At 40.2% G+C, this 14,010-nt stretch overlaps 1 protein-coding gene across 9 annotated transcripts in view; it reads left to right on the top strand.

Annotated features, from left to right (window-relative positions):
• GLIS3 (GLIS family zinc finger 3) overlaps window positions 1-13,577 on the top strand; it is a 479,833-nt gene extending 466,256 nt beyond the window's left edge. For 8 of the 9 annotated variants that reach the window (XM_045374344.3, XM_074017562.1, XM_065530603.2 and 5 more), the window contains 2 exons: window positions 10,973-11,155; window positions 12,055-13,577. In XM_045374344.3, coding sequence (XP_045230279.2) covers window positions 10,973-11,155; window positions 12,055-12,191 — 320 coding nt within the window. In that variant the 3' untranslated portion in view covers window positions 12,192-13,577. Of the gene's footprint in view, window positions 1-1,403; window positions 4,440-10,972; window positions 11,156-12,054 lie in introns of those variants that run through there. The other variant, XM_065530605.2, reaches the window with a different exon arrangement.
• The last annotated feature ends 433 nt before the right edge of the window (window positions 13,578-14,010 follow it).

The raw sequence follows: 14,010 nt of genomic DNA on the forward strand, positions 1-14,010 counted from the left end.
CATGATTTTATACTTAATGGTAGTAGGTTGTGTGATAAAAATTGCTTAAGAACTACTTATGTGTTACACAGAACCTCTACATATTTCTAAGCTTGTTTCATGGTTACATAATTGAACTGAAGGCCTACTATGTGCCAGAGAATGCATTAAATGCTTTTATAAACACTATTGTACATAATATTTTCCACAACCCTATAAAATTTCAAAGAAAATGGGGCTCAAGAAAAAATCATTCATCCAAAGACGCACAATTGGTTAATAAGTCATCTGGGATTCAGACCCAAATCCAAGTTGTTCATGCAATGGATGGAAATAAAATAGGGGCTAAATCAGAAAATCGGCCTTGAGAAATTTCTGAAATGTCTCTGTTTCTACACTCGAGGGTTTGTAGAATTTTTCAGTTATTAGGTGATTTGATCAGTTTTACTAATTAATTAAATACTTTTCTTCCTAATGAGAATATTTGTACTTTCCAAAATGTTGATGCAGTCTGGGCAACTTTGCCTGCAATCTGGCAGTGAGACACCTCAACAAAAGTGGCAAGATTGTATTTAAATTGATTTGGTCAGAAGCCTGAGCCCCAGTAATCTGACATGAACTATGTGCCTGAATAGATACAGATTTGAGTCCTGGTTCTGAAACGTCGTAGCTATGAGGATTTGGATAAATTTAGTTATTTTAACTTCTCCCTCTTTTTTTTTTTTTTTTTTTTTTGGCTATATTACTTAACCAAAAAGTTGTTTTAATGATGAAGATTTTCTATGTAAAACACCTGGGGCAATGCTTGTCTCTGAGTAAATAAATATTAGTTTCTTTCCTTCCTTATGACAGAATTCTGAGTGGTTGGTGTAACAGTGACCAAAATATTTTTCCAAAACGCCAAAGCAAGGAACCCGCCAGTGAGAAAGCTCTGGACTTAGTAGGAGACTGTATGATTGCTGTTTTCATTCTGCTGCCCATTTGTTTTAATACAAAGGCTATATCCACAAATAATTCCAAATATCTGTATATTTAGAAATATTAGAATGATTGGATGAATTTTGCACCTTTTGACATGATATCATATAAACAAAGTATTGGTTATAAAGGCAAGGTACTCAGTATTTCCTCTGCTTCCATCTCATTGTCTAAAATGGGAACATTTGTTTGAAGTACCTGCTTACAGGACAGAAATGTCAGAAGGCTACTTAAGAAGAAATTTTTAAGGTAGTCTAATATTAAGGTACCATGTAGGTAGTGAGTGTATGATTCCCTGGGCCTTTCTCTGAATTCAAAGTTTGAATGTATAGAATTAGGCTGAGCAGATGCGACCACAAAGACTGTATTCTTATGACCTCTAGGAGCTTTTTCAGAAACTTACCTATGTGTTCTTTTTTTCTCATTGGCTCTGTCGTGGATTAAAGAAGGTTTTCCAAGGCAGCAAGTCAAGGGTCCGCAGAGAGCAAGGGCTCCACAAACATCCTGAGCATTGGAGAAGAAATGAAGGGAGCCAAGGGGAGTGAGGACATTTATCTTCTTTATCCTCTGTCCCTTATCTTTTTCTTTCCTATCAAAATTTGTATTTTCAGAGACTGTTTAGTGTGGTTGGTTGGGGGAATTTATAACTGCCATGATTGAGTGATTGAGAGCTTTAACCTGGACAGGGAGCGTTGAATCCCTGGGAAACACCTAATCGACCCAAGTAAATCTGCCACTCCTAGGCTGTGTGGAAGTGTATTTTTAGCAGGGGTTCTTCTTATACTTGCTGTTGTCTTTGTCATCTGCTTTCCCATGCCCATTCCATTCACCAGGAAGCAGAATCCCTGGATTCAGCAAACCTTCCTTTATTCTACTCTCTGACTTTGCACTCCAAGGCTGAGTGAAACCAAAGAATCTTCTCAGCAGGAAGAAAGTGTGGGTTGGCCAGGGATGAGCCAGTCCCACAGAGAGCTGAGGACTGTAGGTCTCTCTTAAGTACTAGGGTGTATGGAAAGAAGAAAGATATCATATCAGTAAAACACCTGTATTTTAATTCTTATTAAAGTAACTAAGATTTCATTACATTTATTCAGTCAACAAATATATATTGAATGCTTACTACATGCCAGGTACCAGTCTCAGTGCCATGGATACAATAATTAACAAACTGGACAAGGTGTCTGCCTTCATAGAATACATATTTTGGTGGGGAAGGCATCTAATACAGAGATACATAATATAAAGGGATACATGCCCACTCACTTATTTAATAGACTATTTTAGAGCAGTTTTGGGTTTACAGCAAAATGTAGTGGAAAGTACAGGGAGTTCCCATATACCCTCCTCCCCCCGCCCCCTCCACACACAACCTCTGCCATTACCAACATCCCACACCAGAGTGGTGCATTTGTTAAAATCAATAAACCTACAGTGACACATCAGTTTCACTCAAAGTCCATAGCTTATATTAGGGGTCAGTCTTAGTATTGTACAGCCTATGAGGTTTTTTTTTTTTCTTTTCTTTTTTTTGAGACAGAGTCCCGCTCTGTCACCCAGGCTGGAGTGCAGTGGCTGGATCTCAGCTCACTGCAAGCTCCACCAGCCTATGAGTTTTAACAAATGTATAATGGCATCTATCCACCATGATAGCATCATACAGAATAGTTTCGCTACCTCTGTGCTCATCCCTCCCTCCCCACAAACTGTGGAAACCATGGACTTATACTGTCTCTATAGTTTTGCCTTTTCCAGAATGTTGTATAGTTGGAGTCATGCAGTATGTAGCCTTTTCAGATTGGCTTCTTTCACTTAGCAATATGCATTTAAATTTAAATTCCCTCCTTGTCTTTTCATGGCTTAATAGGTCATTTCTTTTTAGTGCTGAATAATATTCCATTGCCTGCATGTACTACAGTTTATTTATTCATTTTGCCTACTGAAGGAAATCTCGGTTGCTTCCAAGTTTTGGCAGTGATGAATAATGCTACTATAAACGTCCATACAGAGGGTTTTGTATGGACATAAGTTTTCAAAACCTTTGGGTAAATACAAGAGGACACAATTGCTGAATCCTATGGTAAGCATATGGTTAGGTTTGCAAGATACTGCGAACCTGTCTTCTAAAGTGGTTGTACCATTTTGCAGCAAAACAGTTCCCATTGCTCCACATTCTTGCCAGCATTTGGTGTTACCACTTTCAGTTTTCACCATTACAATAGGTGTGTAACCAAAGATGGTCCAATTCCTCTTAGTAGTGTGAGGGGCCTTATATAGTATAAATCAGTGCTTCTTGAAAATGGCCACCTTTTCAGACCTGTCATAGGTCAGTGCCTTTGGTTACAGTGGATGTGACATATGAGACTTGGTGACCCTGAAGTGAATTGAGCAACAATATCCTCCTTCTGTGCAAATATTCCAACTTGTAAAGCAGCCCAGAGGCATAGGGTGAATTCTTTTCCAGGTGACCAGAACTTCTAGACTTGCACATTAGGCTGGGGTCCTCCAGATCCAGATTTGTTGTCCTTCATTTGCTCTGGCTTAACTAACAAGCAGAATGCTGAGATGGTCCTTTAACATAGGGTCACAGAGAGGAAGAAGAAGAGGAACAGCAGAAGTATGGAAGGGGATGGTGATGAGCAGTGGTGAGATGTTGGCAGTTGGTTGTAGAAGTGTGGAGCCACTAGTATTTGGGGGAAACAGCAACCCTGGTGTGGCCATCAGCATATGGCTCTTGTCTTGCTGGGTCTTAGGGGATGTCACCACTGTCCCTAAACCAAGGAACGAGTTGCCCTAGGGGCTTCACTGATTATGTACCATCTTTTCCTCTCTTCTTTCCCTGGACTTGGTTTATAGGAATTATTCAAAGGTGGTAGGCCAAGGGCCCCAAAAGAGTAGGAGAATCCACAAAGAGTGCTGGAAAAGAAGAAATCTGGAGGCCAAGGAGAGTGAGGTCATGCATCTTCTGTGTCCCTGTCCTTGGGGTCCTGGTTTGAGCCCACCTATTTATCACTTACACTTCTCCATGTCCTTGCATATGCAGCCACCATATGACTGGGGCCAAAATCGCTACACTTCCTAAAGTAGTAACCCACAAAATTATAGTCTGTGCGGAAAAATAATTAGAGCTGTAAAGCTCATAAATATACATCCTTCCTTCCACTTGGCTAGCAAACAGCCATACGACCAAGAAACTGAGGGACTGCCAACTCTGCCTCTGCCACTGATATCTGCTTATTCTTCTACCCAGGCACAAACTGCTTAGCACCAATGGCAGGAAATCTGCTCTGGCAGGGCTGGTTCTCAGCAGAGCTGTGGGGTGACCTCCTGACTATACCTGCCATCAACAGACAGGGCCAAACAAAGGGAACCACAGTCAAAACTTCCTTATTTGTTCTGTTTCATTCTTCCTATCTTGAATGCATTCTGGAAAAGAGAATTGCATCTCTATGTATCCATTAAAGAAAATTTTCTTTTTGTTGTCCTATGTAGTATGAAATTATGTTACCTGATTTCTCATTTATATGTTTTTCTTTCTTTCTCATTAAAATGCAGGCTCCAAAAAGGCATGGAATGTGGTTTATGTACCACTATATCCCCAACACTTGAATAAGTGCTTGGTAAATAGTTGTCAAGTAAATGAATACGTAGAAATTGAAATGCTTATGTTATTAGAACAGAAAAAGAAAAAAGTAAAAGTAACAGTTATAGAATGTGAACTATGTGTCAGGCACATGCCCAGCACTTTACATTGGATGGGGTATGTTAATCCTCTGTAGTCTTTGTGGTTACCTTGCAAGTAGATACTGTTAACACCCTCATTTTGCAAAATTACAATGATTGCAGCAAAGGCAAGCACACACATTAGTCACTGTTTCTTCTGAAAAGTCAAAGGAATAGATGACTCCTGAGATTTGGGTAGTGGCTGAAAAACTATAGCACGGCCTGGATCCCTGAATTGATACAGTCTGCATCACATGGAGTTAAAGGGTTTTCCCATCTGACATATCAAGGGGTCTTGGAACCCCCCAGCATTGTTTCCAAGGAGTCTCCTAGAGGATCCTGCCAAGACTGATTAGGTCACACTCTGGCGGGGGAAGTTCTGGGGAACCTTCCTGATGTTTTTGAGGGGTTCCTGTTGTCGTATGTGGACCTTTTGGACCTATGAGTTGTCATCATGGTCCAGGCTGAGCCTACAGCAGGGAAGGGGCCGTCTCGATTCTGAGTGTTATCCATGTAGCACTTTTCCTAGTGCCCACAGTTTGGTGGTGGTTCCCCAGCCTCACTGTAAAGGAAAACAAGCATTTTGTTTTGCAAGGCCATCTGCTGCATAGACAAACCTATTAAGTACACAGATCATGACTTATCCCCTTGACGAGGTGTACGCTGATGGTAGTAATCACCATCCATGTTCCTCAACAGTTGGGTAGAGCCTTCTGTGTTGATACTCCACCATCAGATGGTAGGAAAATGGAGACCACAAGGGCACATCGCCACCCTGGTGTGCATGGAGAGCTAGGCCTGCAATCTGAAGTGAAGAGAGTGGGTGACACATTTCTTTCTCCTCCTGCTGCTTCCAGAAGGGAACACGGTACCTCTAGGAGGGTTGGAGTGCCCTCACAGTTTAGCCTAAAACATTCCTTAGCTTCTTGAGGGGTTGAGAGTTGAGGGACCATTCTTTACTTATTAATGTATTTATATTCTGGTTCCTTCCACAAAGATTGAAGTGACAAATTTGCAAGGAAGAGATAGATGTATTAAAAAATCTAATATACTTTCTATCTTGAAGGCCAGGAGCCTAAGATTAGTTATGTTGCTTTATTTAAACTTGGGGTGGGTCATGTGTTTTTCTTTCAAGAATTTAATCAGAATTACTCTTGAAACAAAGTTGGCTAGACCTGGGAATTCAGATTGCCCTAGAGCTGTGCTGTCAGGTACAGTAGCCATGAGTGGATATTTAAATTTGAATTAATTAAAATTCAATAAAATTTTAAAGTCAGTTCTTCAGTCACACTAGCCACATTTCAAGTGGCTGAAATGTGATGTGATAACCACATGTAACTACTGCATTGGACAGCACAGATAAAGAGCATTTTCATCATCATGGAAAGTTCTCTTGGACAGCATGGCCCTAGAAGGTATCCTTCTATTATCATATTTAATCATGTAATGCCTTTCTCCTCTAACTTCCCCACTCCCTTTCTACTTTGGGAAGGAAATCCAAAGCTTCATGGGGCTGCTTTATCATCATTAGCAAAAGGGACCGTGAACTCTTTAACCTATCATCACAGAGACACTGGTTACTCCGTGACTAAAAGAAAAAGCCTTCTAAGAATGAATGCATGTGAAGAAATTCATGCATGATATTAGAGGCAAAAACAGAAGATAAATATATAAAACATTTCAGTTTTGTGTGTATATTCTGAATCATGGAAATAAAAAATAATTTTTGCCTTCTTTGTTTATACTAGTCTGCACGTTCTACTTTATAATTAGCCTCAAATATTCTTATAATTTAAAAAAAAGTTTGTTTTTAGAAGGGGGAAAAAAAAAAACTTCCCAAAACTGAGAGGAGGAAGAATGACTCTCCTTGACCTTTGGAAACTGCAGTTTAGGTAGAATACATTTATCTGCAAGTTCCTCCCCTCCTCCATGAAGGCAAAATAACTTTTAAAGTAGAGGGGTGATTCTGTAATTAAATGTATAATAAAAACTAATATTTATTGCCAACTTATATTTATGTATATGTTCTTATGCTATTACAAATGCATGTGTTCTCACTCCAACTATATTATCAGTCCTCAAAGACAAGGATGTTGTCTTATATTTCTTTGGTTTCGGCAATAGCACCCTAACCAGCACTTGATAGCCACTTTTGACTGACGGACAGATTGGCTGACCTTGCCACCACTCTCGGGTTTTATGCCCACAAAATGTGTTAACATCTTGCCTCATTTTGCTTTGGGTCCGAGAAGTAGTGTTCTTTCCAAATTTGCTACATGAAATCCAACCGCTGGAATACAGGAGCCATTCATCAGAAAACGAGTTAGGCCTTCTCTGGGTTTGTGTGTGTGGTAAGACCCTAACGGAATTTAAAAAAAAAAAAAATTGTTAGTTTTGTGAAAATAGCACTGGGAAGAGAATATGTGAAAACTCTTTGAGTGACCACAACCATCCACACCAGTGTATTTGGCATCTCTAGTAACTGGCTACTTGGAGGGAGAGATTTAATAAAGAGGATTTTCTTTTCTTAAGTTGGCTGTTAGAGTGATAAAACATGCTTGTGGGGCCATTCTGGTTTTGACAGTTTCCTGTGTCAGCCAAGACACCCACAGGCAGGAATGAGAGTCTACTCTGCCCTCCTCACTCAGATCCAGACTAGGAGATGAAGCCCAGAATGTTGGATTTGATACTTAACTTTCCCAGGTGTATTTTGCCACATCACAAACCTTTTATACTCATATATATCACAACACTTGAATATAGACTGAAGCATGTGACACTTCTGTTCCCTCTTAGAAATAGGAGAGAAGATAGGAAAGGGAGAATAAATTGGTTTTCACAAAAGGTCAGTGAAAGTCTCTATCATTGTCCCTGAATGATTAATGTCCCTATTTGTGAAGTTGTGGGAGTTTAGTGAAAAAATATCTTCTTTTCTTGGAAGGGTGATATTATACTGAGGAGGGCTATCAGGAAATTTATGGGTGACAAATATGAGGAGAGCTTACATAAGGGTATAAATAGCAAATATTGTCTCTTTTGCTCAGGAGACATTACATTCTAGTAGACCAGCCATGGTGGTTTATGATAACGTTTTCCTCCTCATGGGTATGCCATATTTGCCGGTACCTGGCCTCCAGGTACCAAAGTCAAGATCAGGCCAAGGAACTACCGAAACCATACATCTCCACATTCCAGGTTCCCTCAAACCACTCAGACATGTTGCTGTTTGGAGCCCCCAGTAGGGTGAATGAAGAAATTAGTCTGTGTGTCAATTAGCACAGGATTGAGGAGCCATGAGCAAGAAGAGGTATACAGCTTAGGTCTTCAAAAGGCCAAAACTGTTCAAGATTCCCCCTGGAAACAGGGGGTGTGCCACATACCTGCTGCTTTGTCCTTTCTTAGATTGGTTATTGTTAAATAACTTCCTTGTTATTTTTGGAAATTTTATTTCCCTCAATAAACTTTTATTTTTAAGAACTACATTGTCATTATAAAATAATTTTATTTTTTATTTAGCGAACATATATACTATGTAATTTATATTATTAAATTATATATTACATAAATGTTAATTATAAAATTATATTACATAATATGTAAATATTAACTCATTTAATCCTTATAACTCAGTATGATATAATTACTATCATTAACCTCATTTTATAAATTGGAAAACTGAGGCACCAGAAGCTAAGTAATTTGCCAAGACTACACAGTTGGTAAGTAGTTGAGCTAGGATTTGAACCCCAGGATCCAGAGTACTTGCTCTTCACTATTGCTAAAATTCAGAAAAAATATAAAGGCCAAAAAAAAAAAAAATACCCAAAGACAACTATAGATATGGTAACTTGCCATCTTTATTCTGTAACATAGGCATCCATACAACTGATCCTAGGCTTCATATTCAATTTTGTATCTTGCTTTTTGAAACATAAACCTTATAATGGTCTTTCCATGTTGTTAAAAGCTCATTATAAATATTGTTTTAATACCTATTTAAAATTCCCATCACATAAATGTACCACTGTTTGCTTAGACATTCTCTTATGGTTGGCCATTTTGACTCTTCAGTTTTCTATTTTGATCACTAGCACTGCAACCACTGTCCCTGTGCAGAATTTCTTAATGTTCTTCAGAATATATTTTCAGGATACTTTATCAGAAGTGAATTTCCTTAATCTAATAGCCTGAACACTTTTAGGGTTCTAAATACAGGTTGTCAAACTGTTTTCCAAAAGGCTTGTACACTCTTGCAGTGTCAACAACACTACATAGAAATGCCTTCTTCATTGACACTTCAGCATTGAGAATGATTTTTAGAAATCTTTGCCAATGTGATAGGTAGAATGTGACATTTTATCATTGTTTTGATTTGTGTTTCTTTGTGGGCTTGAGAGTTTACAGTTTGCTCATGTTGGATGATCAATTATATGAGTATTTATGAGTGGTCTGTTTGGGTCCTTTGCCTGCCTGTCTATTGAAACCATGCCTTTGGGGATCAAAAGGAAAAGAGACAATAGTTTTCCATTCTTTCTTCTTCTGGCCTGATGTGGAACTTCCTTAGGTATTTTCCTTGTCTATACTAACAACAAGCATTTAATCTTCTTCTAAACCTTATGTGGATTTTTCTGTTGATTCTATATAAAGTGCACTCTAGTCTGCTTATAAAGGATATTATCATTTTGTTTTCCACTATGAATGTGCCCTATCCATAAATCTGCATTTGATCTATCTTGGATCACAGACTCCTAGAGGGCCAGTATGTGTCTTTATGGACGGTTAAGCACACATTCTTTGGCAATATTCATAACAACCATAGAATAGGCCTCCCAGCGTCCCAGCAAGGGTGATCTGAGCAGTTACACAGTCTACATTGTGGATCCTAATGGGAAATGAGAAGGGTTGAGAGCATAGTACGTTGGATGTATCAGTTCACTCTGGTTTTACTTAAAGAGAGCTAAGAAGAAACTCAAATAGCACCTCCCCTCTCTTTTGATAGGTGGTTCATTTCTTTAATAAGGGATGAAGCTTTCCAGTCTCAAGAAGAAGCAGTTCTAGTAGAGGAAGGCACACAGGATTAAGGGTCCAAAGTCCATGGGTTTGTTCTGCATTCTCCATTATTTAGTGTTTGTGGAAAAAATCCTGGGGTACTTTCTCTATTAATCCCTTTTTTTCATCAAAACCAGAATAGTGATATCAATAATAACTGACATTTATAAAGTACTTTAAAACGTTACAGATGGACTTCCTTATCCAGTGACTCACTTAATCTTCACAATAGCCTGCTGAAGTAGACAAGGACATTCACATTTTACAGTTGAGGAGACAGACACAATGAAATGTAGAGAGTTAACAGCAGAGCCACAACTCTCCCTCCAATAAAGTATGGAACTAAGATTTCATTATTATATTTTCAAAAGCATATTATGCTCCAAGAAAATAATCTGTTGACTTAAATGTATTATGAGGCAAGGAGAAAGAAGAAAAAAGTAAGCCAGCCATCATGAAAGGAGTGGAGGATCATAGAAAAGAACCACATAGGACCCCAAGGAAAACTACATTGAATGGAAAAAAATTGAAAGGAATAGATGAAATAAAATTATCAAAAGGTTGATGATTATTTTCAAATATTACTCTTTTCTCATATTTTTCCTTTTTTGGAGTTTTATTTGTATTTCATTTTTATTTTCTAACATTTTCATAACATTATTCACTTCCAGTTTTTCCATTTACTGCAAAGATCAACAATAGTAATAGTTAAGTACATCCAACTATGGAATACTGTCTACCTAGCCAGGATAATAAGATCTAAATGTGCATATATTTCTCTATTGGAAAGACAGATAGATGGATGCATTTTTAAGTGGGTCTTTTTAAGAGCATTCTGCAAGATTTTAACCAGTGTGTAAACAGAAGAAAATATAGGATAAAGGAAGTTAAAGAAGATGCATTTAAATGTCAGTGGGAGAATCTGGGGTAGGAACCTCCCCTGAAGGTCAGGCCTTCAATGTCCAGGACTCTTCAGAGAGTCTAGGGAAGGTAAGAAGGCTTCCCACTTCAGATACTAAAGCACATAATAAAAATGTTACACACTAACCAGCTTGGAAATCCCTCTAAGGTAGAAGAGCTTCAGCCCAACAGTGCATTCCAAATGTTTGCTTGGAAGATTTTACAAGTGGCCTTAAGAGTTAAAGGCATTTGTCATATGAAGCCAGGCTGAGTGAGGTTCTAGCTGGGTTGGAATGATCTGTGGAACTTGTGCCTATAGGAGCTCAATGCCATGCTTGTATTTCAGGATTTTATGGGCAGCTGCAGACGTTCTGCCCCCCACATTATCCCGATTCCCAGAGAACTGTGCCGCCTGTCAGCTCCTGCAGTGTGGTGCCTTCCTTTGAGGACTGCCTGGTCCCTACATCCATGGGCCAGTCCGGTTTTGATGTTTTCCACAGAGCCTTCTCGACTCACTCGGGCATTACAGGTGTGTTGGTTGTCTGTGACTTAGAAAATCCTGTCAACTGACAGGAGAGACCAGGTGGGCTGCCTGTGACTGACCTGGGCTGGACTTGACCAAGCACGTGACCGCATCAAATCCTGTTGAATGACCCCTGAAATGTCTCTTATCTTCACCTTCCTCTTCAGCCCTCCCTCAGACCCTCTTCTTCCACCGCCCTGGTGCAGGAGCCATCATGTCTCTCCCAGACTATGGCCATAACCTTCTAGTAAGTCTCCCTGACCTGATTCCTTATCTTTACCATTCTTCCCTCCATACTACTATGAACATTGCCTCCCCAAAATGAAGGATAAAATATGCCTCTTTTCTGCTCAAATATATTAAATAGTTTCCAATTGCCTAGAGAATAAATTCGATTCTCCAGCATGGCATTCAAAGCCCCCATGAGTTAGGCCTGATCCAGCTCTCCACACCTGCCCACACACATTTTTCCCTACATACTCTTCACCTGAGCTTTGCCAGCACTCTTGACCCCACATGCCTCTCCCTCTCTGTCTTTGCTCTTTGTTTCCTCCTTCTAGAATGTTCTTTCCATATTTCTTCATCTGTGAGCATTCCATTCTCTTTATGACTCAACTTTAACACCACCTCTTTTCTGAGGCCACCCCCAGCCTTCCCTGGAACACTTTTCTTTTACTTCTTCTCAGCCTGTCTTTTGTGTGGTCATATTTTAGCCAGCTGCCTGCAAGTCGGCCTCCTCCCTCACTAAGGTCGTGGAAAACAGAGACTCACTGTAGGGCCCAGGGTGGCGTGGTTGCCTCCTTAGCTCCCAGTCCTCACTTGCTGAGCTGCATTACTGGAATGCACTTCCAGTGGGTGTGGCATGGGGCAGGAGTTGCTGACTTACTGTGTTCTTTCTCTTCCAGTGTATGATTTACCTTCGAGTTCCTCGAGCCTTTTTGGGGAGTCTCTCCGCGGTGGGGCTGAAGACGCCACCTTCTTGCAGATCAGCGCTGTGGACCGCTGTCCCAGCCAGCTGTCCTCTGTCTACACCGAAGGCTAAAAGCTCTCTTGGCCACTCCTGCACACCCAGGACCTTGATGTTGCTTGCTACCTTTTGTTTTCGTACTCTCACAGACTGCATGAGGAAGGATGTCAGCCCAATCAGCGGGACCTGCAGAGTTACTGATGTTCTTTCGGAAGGCAGGACTGAATGGCAGAGTTAGCTTTGCAGGAATCATTGCAGTTGCTCCTTTTTCTCTCTGGGTTTCCTGGACTAGGTGACCAGCAGGACTATCTTTTCAAAGGGAATTTAGAGCCTCACTCTACTGGATACCTGTTACTTCCTGGCTGTCAACACTTAAAGGACACCAATGAAATGATGTGCAGGTGAAAATGTAGTATGGGGATGACCCTGTCTGAAAACTCCAAGCAGGGAAAAAGACCTCAATTACCAGAGGCATAGTGACCTGCCTCACCTAATCCTCACCCTCACTGCTCCTGATACAAAGCCAGGCACAACAAGGGAAATCCATGTCCAAAGCATAGTGTGGTTTCAACTCTTAGAAACTCCCTGGGTTTCCCTTTTCTCTTAGCCGCATGCTAACCAGTTGCTTCTCGGTGTTTCTTCAGTAGCAGAGTAAGGTTTTATATGCCAGCAGCCTATCTTTGTTTTTGCATTTTAAAGACTTGTTATTTATACGTACTTTAAAATGAAAAAAAATATGTAAATATCTGTTCTTTGGATGGAAATCATTATTATTGTAATCACCCCAGCTACAGACGTTTTGCACAGCTGTGGTTCCGCCTGGCCCCACCTCTGGCATGTTAGTTTTGCAGTTAGCAAAGGCTACCTGAGGGAAATGGAGTGGGCACCTCCCGCACCAACAATCCTGTAGCTGGAACCTTCCTGGGTTGACTGTTTAGTGACTCCACCTCAAAGACTTTGTTCAAAGAAAAACACTGTTTGATTGGTTTACCCATTGCCTCCACTCTGGTGCTGTGCCCAGAGAAGTGCCAGATGTGAGAACCGGGACAGACTGAGTCGTGTGCCGGCTTCCCTTGGAAAACCAAACCTAGTGATGCTTGACTTCCAGTGCACAGATTTTACTAACGTTTTTCAGGATATCCACTCATCTGTCTGTCTCTTCCCTATACTTCTCTCCACCCTCCTTTTGCATCCCTCTTACCCTCTTCCTGACTGTCATTCAGGTACCCCCCCCAGCCGCCATTGTCTGATCATCTTGGGAAGGAAGAGGTGACAGTTCTCGAAAAGTCTACAGAAAGGAGCAATTCTTTTTCTGAGTTCCAGGTTTGAAGGCCTGGAATTTTCCCAGAGCATTTGGTTGAAAATATCAAGCCTAAATAGGAAGTCATTTTCTGTGACACCTCTTGCAGATCCCAAGTCCTAGGGCATCAGCTATAAAAATTGGCCAGTCCCAAAGATACAGTAAGTTCTAACATTCTGGTACAATCATATTTCAAGTATTTTTTCTCACTTTTTAAAAATGTTTTTCTGAATAAAAGTAAAACAATGCCATTTGTCAAACTGAGATCATTACAATCTTCAACAAGACAATTAAAACAGCTTGATGTTAGATGAGATTCTGTGACAGTTTGTATATAGACAGGTCCTTCCAGTCTCCCTCCACAGTCCCACAATCAGAAGTATTCTACCTGATTCCAGAGTTCATTCCAGCATGTAGTAGAATGAGGTGAATGAGGAACCAAGTATGGGTTTCGTTTTCACAGTGCACTTGGTCAATCTAGTTTCTCTGAGTAGTGGACTATATTCTAAGAAAAGCTTTCATGTAGACGTCAAAGTCTGCAAAAGAGGTGAGTTAGCCACTTTAGAAAAACCAGCTCTGCTTTACAAAAGATGC

Source organism: Macaca fascicularis, chromosome 15 (genome assembly GCF_037993035.2).
Source record: "Macaca fascicularis isolate 582-1 chromosome 15, T2T-MFA8v1.1".
In the NCBI taxonomy this organism is placed as follows: Eukaryota; Metazoa; Chordata; class Mammalia; order Primates; family Cercopithecidae; genus Macaca; species Macaca fascicularis.